The sequence below is a fragment of the Amyelois transitella genome, chromosome 4 (assembly GCF_032362555.1).
Source record: "Amyelois transitella isolate CPQ chromosome 4, ilAmyTran1.1, whole genome shotgun sequence".
Classification (NCBI taxonomy): Eukaryota; Metazoa; Arthropoda; class Insecta; order Lepidoptera; family Pyralidae; genus Amyelois; species Amyelois transitella.
The window spans coordinates 142,477-155,893 of NC_083507.1; the positions used below are offsets into that span (position 1 = coordinate 142,477).

Sequence of the window (13,417 nt, forward strand, 5' to 3'; positions counted from 1 at the left end):
CCGGAACTCTCCGACGAGGCGGGGACACAAAAACGTCTGAACCGCTAAGAGGAACAAATGAACTTTGCTACTACAGCGTTCCTTCGTGTCACAGTTGCTGACTATACCGTTTTTCTAGGTATACAAAGAAACAACCGGGAGTAACTTATCAAGCATTTAAAATTAAAATGAAAGAAGAGTTATTTCAAAGCTTTTTGATTTTTATTATTTTTTATGCTGATGAAATTAGTCCTGCCCTTACAGTAAATCTCTTCCCCGAAAGCTTGTTTTGAGCGTAAAATATATTTGTTTATCAGTATCTAAAATGATCGTGAAATTGAACTCTGCCTGACACTAATAGATAGAAACATATTATTTTATCCTTTGGCAACTATGTCAAACAAAACATTTTTATGGCCAGAATATGTTCGAAGTGAACAATGTTTCTGTGAGACATTGCTCGCTCAAACTAAGGCAGTGGACCAAAGTTTAGCTGGACCGATTCGTTACAATAGAAACAAGCCGCCCGCGCTCCCGCGGGAACCGTTAGCGAGTCGCCGTGAACTACCTGCGTGCTGAGATTCCCCGGAATTAATGGTTTTATTATCCGATTCGCACCACATTTGTTAGCATTACTACCGCTCCTTTTCACGTTTTCTTTTTTCTTTGGTTTCGTAGTAACGTTTAAGTTGTCACACATGCCGATCGCCACATATTTCAGATCTTTAGGACTATAGAAATCGTAGGAGTTATAGTATTATCAGAAAAGATGTAATATAAATTTGAATAATAGGTATTCAGATTGTTATCTTAGATCAAACTTGGCACTGGAAATCGCGAAGACATATATGTCTTTGCGATTTCCAGTCCGAAGTCTGTGGATCCGCTACATACATCTATAATTCAAAATGCTGCTGGTTAAAAAATTCGATTTGGCTGTCGTCTTCTCATAATTATCTTTTACCCCAACCGTTCTTGGTAAGAATCACATCAATGTTATTTATTGAGATTTTTGTGACATTCACTTACAATCGTCTGCAAAGAAACAAGCACGCTTCATACAAATCAAAGCCATAGGTGGGTCAAGTGTCTATGCAGGTGCCTGTACAGTACATTATTAACAACCTTAAAATTAGAATTGGAAACAATAACGAAATGAAAACAAAAGCCATAAAACAACGAACCTCGTATTTACTTAACCTTTGTGCAATCAGCCGAGTTTGCGGTCCAATAACCGGCTCATTAGTGAACCAGATTTAAATATTAATTCCTTTATAAATGTTTAAACAAACAAATTCCGTGTTTCCCGGCACTAAAAGGTCCACTCCATATCTTTCCCATGAATGTCGTAAAAGACGACCAATAGATAGGCTAATAAACTCCGGACTCTTCTTGGTCTTGGCTCTTTTGGTCTAACAATTACATAATATTTGGTATAGAATTGAGATTCGAATAGAGTCTACCTGTTACTATTTGAATCTCAGTTTTATTATTAATCCATATAGCTTAACGTGGCCTTAGACTTTTCAAAACTGTCGTTTCTCTGTTTTGTCTGCTCCGCAAGGGATAAAGACGTGATTATATGTACAGACATATGTAAAAAGGTTGGGAGTAGGAAAGATTATCACATTTTTATTTTAATCTATACTTAATAAAGTTACATAAGTTTTCATCTCTAAGAAAAACAGAATAATATTACTGAGCTTGCATTGAGAACATCCCTCTACTATTTATATGATCAGGTGTCTGGGGTTGAGTCTAGCTAGAGTTAAGATAAGACTATGACTAATCACTAGACTTATTAAGATTTATACGATATTACATTCCTGTATATGTACAAGGTAGTACCTTATTCATATACAGTTCATTTTTATTCGTCATGGAAATAATCACAATATATTTAGACAATGCTATATGCATACGACATGGTTTTCATAAAAAATAATAAAAGAAATGTGAAAAATAAAATTCTCTCTCGTATAAAGTGATTAATCGGCCGGATGAGTCTTTGTAGGGAGAGTACAAAATAATAATTTTGGGTGAAAATCATTTTAAACGACCATTGTCACAAAAATGAAACAAAAATGAAATCATAACAAAAATGAAAATCGTAACAAAAAATAACAAAAATGAAATTATTAGGGTCTCTTCACAATTCGCATAAATAATACGGACATACTATAGGTACCTAAATAATTATTTTCATTGATTGATAAAGTATAATAATACTAAAACACCTTACTTTTTATAATTCGTTTAATCAATAATCAATAATTCAAATAAAAAATGATTTTCTGTTTTTTTATTAAACTTGTTGTTAATTTTTTTTTATTCAATTAAAATTTTTTAATCTTAATTCTTTGTGGATCCTGGTCTTTCAATCGTTGTCTGTATAGTCGTTGACATTCAGCTGCTGACATCGGCATTCTAAAAAGATAAAAAAAATCAGGAACAAAGTTTATAGGTTAATAGGTTTTTAGGTTAATATAACTTACCGCCATTTTAAAAATAAAAAAATACAAAAATCAGCTTCTTATTGCTGTGTGGATGCGGCTTTCTTTCATTTTTGTTATATCATTTTTGTGACGTTACAAAAAAAAGTAACGAAACATAACAAAAATGAAAAGATATTGTGCTTAGAATATAACATCAAATATTTTTAATGAAACAGGAGTTGCAATAAGTTAAAGCACCTTCAACCTTAATAATAGTCGACAATGGTTGTCTATAAATCAATAACTAAAATTATGTATTCGCTTAGGTACCTGTATTGTTTGTTGAAAACAACAAAGCTGATCAATTTAAATTGGAATTTTCACGAAGAGTAAGGAAACACGCCTGCACACACTTTTACATACGATGACAAAATGGCCGATCCAAGTAGCTTCTAGCGTCCGCGTTGGCTACTCGTAGAGCAGGTGTTGTCAATTACAAATATCAAATATTACCAAAATTTCGTTGTGACAAAAATGAATAATAAAATGGAAGATAATTATAGACATCAATTTATAAACTAATATTTATTATAAAAATATATACAAATGTAATTAGCTTTACCTGATATCAATTACAAATCATAATATATACCGAAAAAAAAACCAATTGTTTTAATATCGTTACTAGAATTTTTATTCGGTTGTATTTTGTAACGCAAGTCGTGAATAGGACAAAATATTTTGTATGGAGAAAATTCCGGTTCGGTGTGAAAAAAGAAGGATATTATTAAATACTGGTACAAAAAAACAATACATTATATTTATTTAGCTAGGCAAGGTATAATTCTATAGTTGTATGTATTCGTTGCAGTAGAATTGATAATATTTTTTTAAATATAGCATGAGGACAAATTTTTATGTCGAAATGGTCGTTTAAAATGATTTTCACCCTTTTACTTCTAACAAATTCAGATCTCCTATTTTATCTTCCATACTGCATCGGGAACAGTTCTTCCCACACTTTAAACCTGTCTTCGAAGAGGTTCTCGTGTATGGAGAATTGTTTATCGACCTTAAGGTAATTCCTGGAGGTCGGGGTCATGGCGGACCACTGCGGAGACAGTTCCGACTGCTTTCCATTTGGATCCCTGAGCACATTCAAACATGTTAACTTGTGTATTTAGGAAATTTGTTTGCAAAATCTATCAATGTCTAAATTTCTTGAACTCCGAAGTAAACTTCTGCTCATGGTTATAACATTGCTTTATTTCAGTGGTTTTATTAACGGTGTAAGCAGCAGTCGTTTGTTATTTATCCCGTATGTACCAACTAGCATCAAAGATGCGAAAGGAAGTTTGTTCGTTCATCGGTTCAGTGGTTCCACTACGAAGAAATAACAATGTTCGCAGTATTATATCTATTTATTATCTACAGAACAAAATATCTATTTGACTGCATTTAAAATTCGTGTTTATCGACGTGGCACGATAATTAATTCTTTAGGTTGCCATACAAGACTGATTATAGCGAAACTTTAATAAGTAAAATAAACGACTCCCATACCCATTTTTAGCGAAGTTGTAGACGATCGTGGTCATCTTGTCCACCATCTTGGAGTCCTCGCCGTCGGTGACGTTGATGAGGGGGAACGAGGCCGGCAAAGAGAACAGGTAGATCAGGTCGTCGTGGTGGGCCGCCTCTGAGGAAATGATATAATATGACATGAGCATTGTTGAATACCATAAACGCATTCTTTCGTATTTCGACCACACAGTTCGAGGCGACGGGTCCTTGAAAACCTGATTGTAGTTAGGAACACCGAAGGCAAAAGATCGCGCTGTTGTTCCCCAAAGAGATGGAGCGATCAAGGGACTCGTCCTCAAAATTCTAGAGACGCGCTCGACAGAGGCTGCTGGAAGTAGATCATCTGTTCAAATGCAATCCTGATGCTGACCACGACTCTCAGATACGAGGGAATGACCACAGAGAGAGAGAGAGAGTTATATAATGGCAATCAATAGCAATGGGAGACAGGCATGATGGTATGTATGTAAAATGGAAAAGATGGAGCAGATAGAGAATATGAAAATATGGAAATGATTGAGAAGGTGGATAAGATGAAGAAGTACCTGAACAATGCAAACTTATGACTGGTAAAACTTACTTTCAGGTTTTCCATTAGAATCTTCGTAGTGGCTGCGGTTGCCGACGTAGCTGAACTCATAGTACCACACCTTGTGCGGGGAGTGGCGGCACATCAGGTTTGCCATTCTGTTAAATCAACATTTTTGAATTGACATACATACATACATAAAATCACGCCTCTTTCCCGGAGGGGTAGCCAGAGACTACCTCTTTCCACTTGCCACGATCTCTGCATACTTCCTTCGCTTCATCCACATTCATAACTCTCTTTATGCAAGCTCGGCGATTTCGGGTACTTTTGACCTGACCCTTTACTAGGACGTACTTAATTTGATCAAGATACGTTTGTCTAGGTCTTCCCACTCCGACCTTTCCCTCCACACTCTCCTTGTATATCTGCTTAGTCAACCTGTTTTTGAATTGAATCTGAAATTATAAAAGTTTATCCGCCAAGTGGCCTTAATTCTGCAATTATTTTAACTAACAAACCTGTGAACTCCAAACCCAATGAGCGAGTCTGCGTACAGCTTCCCTAATCCGTCAGCGGCCACAGCGCTGTTCTCCAATTTGTGGCCATTCAAATAAACTTGCTTCAAGCGGTCTGCAGCGCTGGAGTGGTTGCCAAGTAAAAAGGCTACGGACGCGAGGCGATGCCAGTCGGCATTGAAGGAGTCTAGGATGGTTTTGTTTCGAAGAACGGCTGAAAATAAGGTATCTTATGTAATAATAGGAATAAAAAGTAAAGGTAAGGAACTAGTCAAAGAAGGTAATCGTTAGAAAGTTGGCAAACATGGTTAGATTATAGAAAATAAGATATCTCAAAGTAATTTCCCTTTTGCCCGGTGTGCACCTTTGTCCATGACACTGACTACTCCAATATGTCAATGAAATGTACTTACTGTAGGCCTTCCAAAAGAACTCGCCCTCTGTCTGGCTGATAATGAAGGGGACGGAGTGCATCTTGCCTTGTTTGACAACTTCCTCAGGAGCCATGGTGAGGAAACGTTCCTGGCCGAAGTCCAGCTCTACCACCGGAGACCAAACTAACACTGGGTCGTAACCTGGGAGCTAAAATTGGAATACGGTTTTTTCAAACTTATTTACTTTATGATTTTTTTATTAATAATATTAAAAAAATAAACATTGTAAAAATAAACTTACGAAAAATCCATCCAGTGAATTGCCTAGCTCCCTAAAGGTCTTGGTCTTCAAGCAGTCGATGATGGCCTTGGAGTTGGTGGTGGGGCAGCCGAGCAGCCGCGCCTGATTCTCCGCCAGGGAGTACATGTCGTGACGGTTTGCCACTTGGGAGATCGGGGAACCGCTGATGGATATCGCACGGTGGAAGAGACCTGATGAAAAATATAGGTATATATACATACATAAAACCTTTTTTCTGGAGTGCTGGGCAAAGCCAAACCTTGAAAAGACAGAAAAGTCACGTTCACAAATTAACTTAGAATACTGCATTTAGCAACCCATCACTTTTTCAATCTGTAGTACCTGACTGTGCACTTTATAATAACGAGTTTAAAAACTTTATAATTGTAGCGGAAGCGATGATTCGGCTCGACCGCCACCAAAGGGAAGATCTTCCGCCAGGCTAGGTGTTATGCCTGGGGAACCGCGCGACAGACGATGTTGTGTCGGAGGTTCTATATATAGCTCCAATCCGTGAAATCTTTGAAATCGCGATTTAGTTTCTTCGCTGCTATTGGTTGAGCGCGTCAATTTCTTCGCGATGATTGACAGTTGTTGTGTGATTTGATGTTGTGACGAGTGGCGTAGAGATGTCTCCACATAATTATAACAATAGGATCAATGAGTACCTCTGGACATCGGGGATATCATATGCAACATGACGCTGAAGGCTCCAGCACTGCAACCGCTAATGGTGACCTTTGCGGGGTCTCCGCCGAACGCCCGGATGTTCCTCTGCACCCAGCGCAGCGCCACCACCTGGTCCTTGAAGCCATTGTTCCCGGGAGCGAGGGCGTCTCCCGTGCTGAGGAAACCTAAGCAAATAATGTAGAGTACGTTTTAATCATGAAAAAGGACATATCAGGCGTGTGTGTTTTTTTTGACAGAATACACAATAGGAACACGTTATCCCTTCCTTGTAAGATATTAAGAATAAAATCACAAATAAGTTCAATGTTATATATTATTAAAGATTGAAGAACAAAGTGCTGGATACCCGTGCATATCGCGGTGCTGGCATTGACTCGGACCATTTACTGGTGATATCCCGGATAAGGGGTATCTTCAATCGCTGGCGGCACAGGGTAAGGGAGCAAACCAGCGCTTTGGAAAGAGTAAAAGTAGAAAATTTGCAAGATATGGATGTAGGTAAGAAGTATATTAATAGACTGAAGGATGAATTTGAAGATTTAGAGGAAATGAGCGATATTGAAGATGGATGGAAGGAATTTAAAGAAAGAATTGTGAAAGTAGCTGTTGAAGTGTGTGGTGTAAGTAGAAGAAGGAAAGGAAAAAATCACAAAAATGCGTGGATGAGTAAAGATGTGCAAGAACTTGTGCGATTAAAGAAGAAAGCATGGCTGGATTTGTTAGCAGCAAAAGCTAACTTAAGAATGCAAGAGGTTATAGATGAAGATGTGAATGAAGCACGTAAGGAATATAAGAAAATGAAAGATTTGGTTAAGAAAGCTGTGATTAGAAAGAAAGAAGAGTATAAAGAGGATTTTGATAAAAGGCTATCAGAAGACTTTCAGTCAAATCTGAAAGTATTCTGGAAATCCGTAAGGTCAGCCCGAGGAAATACTATAACCAGAGAGCTGACTAGGATCAGATGCCAGGATGGTAGCGTTGTGAAAGGAGAAGAATGTGTACTAAAGATATGGAAGGACTATTTTGAAAGTTTATTTGAAAAAAGGAAGGAAATAAGAAAGATTTCTGCTATAGCGAAGAAAAAGAGAATGAGATGGAAGGCGAAATTGAAATGTTCGAAATTGTGGAAGCACTTAAGAGTATGAAAGCGGGAAAGGCTGCTGGGTGTGATAGAGTGTCGGTCGAGATGCTTAAAGCAGGAAAAGGCGTAGTAGCTAGTCAGTTGTACTGCCTTTTCAATTTGTGTTGGAGAAGCGGCCGAGTACCAAAAGATTGGTGTAAGGCTGTTATCGTGCCACTTTACAAAGGAAAAGGGTCACAGCTGGACTGCAAAAATTATCGTGGTATAAGCCTGCTTAGCGTCGTCGGCAAATTGTATGCTAAGGTATTGATTAATAGAGTCAGGAATGAAACTGATGACAAAATATGGGATGCTCAAGCGGGATTTCGAAAGGGAATGGGATGTACTGATCAGGTCTTTTCCTTGCGGTGCATAGCCGAAAAGTTTTTGGCCAAGAGTCAAAAAGTCTATTGCACATTCGTAGATCTGGAAAAGGCCTATGACAGAGTTGAGAGGAATGAATTGTGGTCAGCACTTTCTATGCATGGGGTGAGCAGTCTCTTAATACGAGCACTGAAATCCTTATATGAGGATTCGAGTGCTTGTGTCAGGATAAACGGAGCGCACACTGAGTGGTTTAAGATTGAGAAAGGCGTTAGGCAAGGATGTGTTGCGTCACCGTGGCTGTTCAACCTATTTATGGATAGCTGTTTGACAGATTTGAAAGAGTCTAAAAGTGGATTAAGGATGAATGAGTTACTCGTCAAATGTCTGCTCTATGCCGACGATCAGGTTATACTGGCGTCATCAGCGGAGGAGTTACAGGAGATGGTAAACTGTATGCATGAAGCTTTAAAAGAGAAAGGAATGAAAGTGAACGTAAGTAAAACTAAAACACTGGTTTTTGAAATGGAGAAAGAAATGACAGCATGTAATATTTTGATTGGAGGAGAAAAAGTGGAGCAAGTGAAAGAGTTTGTATATCTAGGATCAAAGTTTACATCAGATGGCAAGTATGATAGTGATATTGAAAGGAGAGTGAACGCGGGGAACATGGTGAATGGAGCTTTGCATGCCTTTATGAGCAGTCAGAAACTATCCAAAAAGGCTCGACTGGCTGTGCACAGGGGCGTGTTGGTCCCGACATTAATGTATGGGAGTGAAAGTTGGGTATGGCAAAAGAAGCATGAAAGCAGAATAAATGCAGTGGAAATGAGAGCGTTAAGGAGTATGATGGGTGTGAAATTGAGTGACAGGATAAGGAACAGCGTGATAAGGGAATGTTGTGATGTGAAAGAAGATGTAGTTACAGGAATAGAAAAGGGTATGTTAAGATGGTTCGGTCATGTGGAGAGGATGAATGAAAGCAGGTTGACTAAGCAGATATACAAGGAGAGTGTGGAGGGAAAGGTCGGAGTGGGAAGACCTAGACGAACGTATCTTGATCAAATTAAGGACGTCCTGGTAAAGGGTCAGGTCAAAAGTACCCGAAACCGCCGAGCTTGTATGAAGAGAGTTATGAATGTGGACGAAGCGAAAGAAGTATGCAGAGATCGTGGCAAGTGGAAAGAGGTAGTCTCTGCCTACCCCTCCGGGAAAGAGGCGTGATTTTATGTATGTATGTATGTATGTATGTTATATATTATTTTACTTTATATTTTGTATTCTCATCCCCTTGACGCTTGTTCCGACTACGCCTTAGGAGATCCCAAAGTCCGCCTTCTACGCATTGAGACAATTATATGGGTAGACTCGCGTCTATGTTCAAATATTTATAACATACTAGCTGTCTTCGTTCGTACCCGCGACTTCGTCCGCGTGGAATAGTTATTTTGGGCATCATTGAAGCCCTAAAGAATAATTTTTCCCGGTTTTTTCAAATTTTCCATTATTTCTTTGCTCCTTATAGATGTAATGTGATGTTATATAGCCTTAAGCCTTCCTTGACAAATGGTCTACTCAACGCAAAAATAATTTTTGAATACGAACCAGTAGTTTCTGAGATTAGCGCGTTCAAGAAACAAACAGCAAAGGTTTTCTCAAATGAAACTTCTATCAAACATTTACCGAGAGACGCCAGGCGGTAGTTGATGGTGACGAGCACGACGTCCAGGTCCAGCAGGTAGCGCGGCCCGGCCACGTCGCTCCGCCCCGAGATCGAGTAGAACCCTCCCGAGTGCATGTAGAATACCACCGGCAGCGGCTTCTTACTGCCAAGTTATACAAATACTGTAACTACGGACATAAACTGTAGAAATCTTGAGAACACGCAGTTAAATCAGGGCGTGAGACCAATGAACAAAAATATAATTCTTGGTACGAAGTAGAAGAATATAATTATTGGCACTAAAACTCAAATTTTAATTATTATTTCTGATATTTTCGTTGAGTTTAATATTGTTTTGATTTAAAAGATTATCAAAATATACAACGTATAAATTAAAGGTAGCTGAAGAAAGATTTTTATTTGAAATACCCTAATAAAAATTTGATTTCTAATTAATTTTAAGTGTTATGAAAGGATCAAACGAGCACCGATTTATTTCACTTTGATCGCCGGAGAGTAATCTGGGGAATAGCTTCAAATATATTTTTCATTTCTAGTAATTGGAAAGAAGTGTTCCTTGGTCTGAGAGGCGGACGGAAACCGTTATATCCTGCCTTGTATATTTTAAAAGGAACTGCTATTTATTATTTTCCTTATAGAAAGATATCTTATATTTGAACAAGCTTTCACCTGCGAAGTTTATTATAACTTTTGATCCAACATACAGACAGATGAATCCAATTCAAAAAATAAGCGTATTAATCATAAAAAGCCTTATACTTTGACTTAAAAATTATCTCTTATGTACAACAAAGTCTTCATTATGTTTTTTATATGTTGTGTGCAAACTTCGGGTCAAAGAACAATCCGGCACTCGAACTATCGTCAATTTCCACGCTCGTGCGCCGACTCGCCCTCTCGTGCGGAAACAGGTTACCTTCGACCCTTGTAAACAACTATTTTGTATCAGTTTGGTAAAGGACTTGACATAATTGGTACAATATTAACATCACTTATAATAATGTCAAACTTGAATAAACGCAATGTCTACCTCTGATCTAGTGGGGGCAGGACTAGCCTCGTTTAAAAACCAGTAGAGTAAACTAAAAAAGGAGAAGTGGCTCATAGAGAAATGTTTTTACACTATTGATGAGTTTTTCCAATGGCGCCAACGGTGATATTATTGTAGTTAACATTGATATTAAGATGACATTTTAAATTATTTAACTTATTTGTAACATAATTAATTAAGCGCTGATTGTAAATTAGGATTTAGATAACTGACATCCAAATATTTGTACGCCTGATTATAAGGCAGAATGCATGTACCTACTTAATTATATCGTGACCATCTGATTGTAAAAAAATGTATTCTAACAAATAAATGATTTGATTTGATTTGATTTGATTTGAAGAGCCTAAGGTAAAACCTTAGGCTCTTCTCCGGAGAGATGTGGTTGGAATCGGGACTCATATCAAGAGGAAGAGGGTAATTTAGCCAAATCTGGACTTTATAGTATTTTCGAGGTTGTTGGCTCTGTTTACCCTCTGTCTCTGTCTTACTGTAAGGGGTAAAGTCGTATCTTACCCGTTGTTATCAGGCGTGTAGACGTTGATCCTCAGACAGTCCTCGTCGATGTAGTAGTCGCCCACCGTGGGCTGCGGACACGCCGGCCCTTCCTCGCTCGCGTCCACTTGGTTCTCATACTTCAAGATTGGTTTCGGAGGCTGTAAGATGAACAATCAGTCAGAGACTTTACTTTATTTTCTTCACATAAAAATATACACAAAAAGGTGTATCCTCTGATGGCGGTACTATTGTGAACATTTTTTGATGACTACAAAAATCTTCATCTATTCCTGTAAACTTTTAACTGAACCCATTATTGTTGGTACAGCCAGCCTGACCCGTGGTTTGGGCGTCATGTTTCTATGCCCTTGTCTCAATGATGCTGTCTTATTGGAAATGTAAATATGTTCATGAATGGCCAGCAGGCTATTTATAGTGGAGGTAATGATAGACGAATTGCTTTGCTGTAGAGATGTGATTCGTACGCGAGAGGGAGCGGGTTCGCATTTTATCGTAAGCTTGGAGCGCGACGTTTCTTCTCTTGGATCATCATAGTAGAAGGACACCGTCGGACATAAATTCGAGGATGATGGCTATCTACTCATTCTTCTTCTTCTTTACTTCTTTTTATATATACAGGACAGGACAGGGCAGGACAAGGACAGGACAAATTACACAGATTGAGTTAGCTTCGAAATAAGTTCGAGACTTGTGTTACGAGATACTAACTCAACGATACTATATTTTATAATAAATACTTATACAGATAAACATCCAAGACCCAGGCCAATCAGAAAAAGTTATTTTCTCATCATGCCCTGGCCGGGATTCGAACCCGGGACCTTCGGTGTCACAGACAAGCGTACTAACGCTGCACCACAGAGGCCGTCAAATTTTATCAGATCAACTTAACTGCCCACGACCACGTACCTGAAACCTGAGTTCCCCGACAGGCGGCTCCGCGTATCGGATGCCGCGGTAGGCCTGGACCGGCCGGCCGCGCCTGGTCTCCATCCACGAGCCACGGATAGAGCCTGAAGGGGTCACCGTCACAGGGCCATCTTTGGACGGTGACGCTGCTACTGCTGCAATACACGATGTAGATTAATATAAATTAAATTAGAGCATTCCCGCAAAAAATACCGCTTATTTCCAATTATGTGTATTTTTAGTCAATAAGTGCTCTCTTTAATAAATTAAACTAAAAATTACCTAAGTGAACAACATGTCAATGCATCATTAGCAGCCATTATTTATCAATTTTTGGGTCTGCGATATCGACGATCGGAACGCTGTACAAAATTAGTGGGCACTACTATAATTAATCGAGTATGTGAAACCCCAGATAAGCATATTAATCAGTTTTCTGTAAACATGTGTCATAACACCGATGACCGATAACTGATAAAAACAATAACAAGATAACGTTATAATAAAAACAGTAATAAACGTGTTTACAAATAGTTAGTGAAATTAACCACAAAAACCAAGGTTGCAGTCGTTGCAATAAACTTTCAACAGCTAACATGACAATATTTTCATAATTCAAAGTTCTCAAAAAGAAGTTATAACATATTGCGGGGTAGACAGAGCCAACAATCTAAAAAAGACTGAATAGCCACGTTCAGCTGTATGGCTTAATGATGGGATTGAAATAATGACAGTAGCCGCCGCATCCCCTAAAAGGAATCGCCTTGATTGACTTAGCACGGGATTAGAAGCAGGCGCACACTGTATTTCCTTTGGTACCATTTCAACATGGAAGATGACAGAGATACTTGATTATACACACGTTACGTTAAGGAATGTCAACAAACTAACCGTACACACAGCCCACGAGAACAAACGCTGTCAACAACATGTTGCTGCGGCGACACTCGCACTGAGCGTCCTGAAGCAAGGTCTCGCTTATATCAGTCGGAGAAGGATAATTTAACACAATATAAAAACCAGTGCATGTGTGTTTGCAAATATATTTTTTATTAAGTCATGACTCTGACTTTTTTACAATCTTCCATTAAACTAGTAGTTTATACAAATGGTTTTCGCGTAATATCCCGAAAGTTATGGCTTCAAAGCCCGCATTGTGCATTATTTATTTAATCCAATTCCTAGAAGGAATTTTTAGCCATAAATTATCAATCACTCAGTTGATTAAATTCTAACATTCAAGATCAAATGATCCAGTAACTAATTAAACAAAGAAGCAACATCCTTAAAGTTACTTAACTCTTTCTTTTAAAAGGAATTCGGTGCACATTTCTATAAATACCCATTTAATAATTTCTTTCTAACCATTTGCATTATTAATTTTTTCCAAAAAGTGTATT

At 38.3% G+C, this 13,417-nt stretch overlaps 1 protein-coding gene across 2 annotated transcripts; it reads right to left on the reverse strand.

Annotated features, from left to right (window-relative positions):
• Nucleotides 1-1,042: 1,042 nt before the first annotated feature.
• Nucleotides 1,043-12,978, reverse strand: LOC106132950 (carboxylic ester hydrolase-like). Of its 2 annotated transcripts, none has more exons than XM_013332525.2 (11): nt 12,300-12,370; nt 12,018-12,172; nt 11,106-11,245; nt 9,538-9,680; nt 6,389-6,574; nt 5,721-5,911; nt 5,459-5,627; nt 5,049-5,259; nt 4,579-4,685; nt 3,978-4,113; nt 1,043-3,562 (listed from the first exon to the last, which is right to left on the reverse strand). In XM_013332525.2, the coding sequence occupies exons 2-11, from the start codon at nt 12,099-12,101 to the stop codon at nt 3,397-3,399; spliced, it is 1,533 nt and encodes a 510-aa protein (XP_013187979.1). In that variant the 5' UTR covers nt 12,102-12,172; nt 12,300-12,370; the 3' UTR covers nt 1,043-3,396. The 2 variants fall into 2 exon arrangements, with proteins under 2 accessions (XP_013187979.1, XP_013187978.1); XM_013332524.2 differs by lacking the exon at nt 12,300-12,370 and adding an exon at nt 12,909-12,978 and having other exon boundaries at nt 1,044-3,562.
• Between the last annotated feature and the right edge of the window lie 439 nt (nt 12,979-13,417).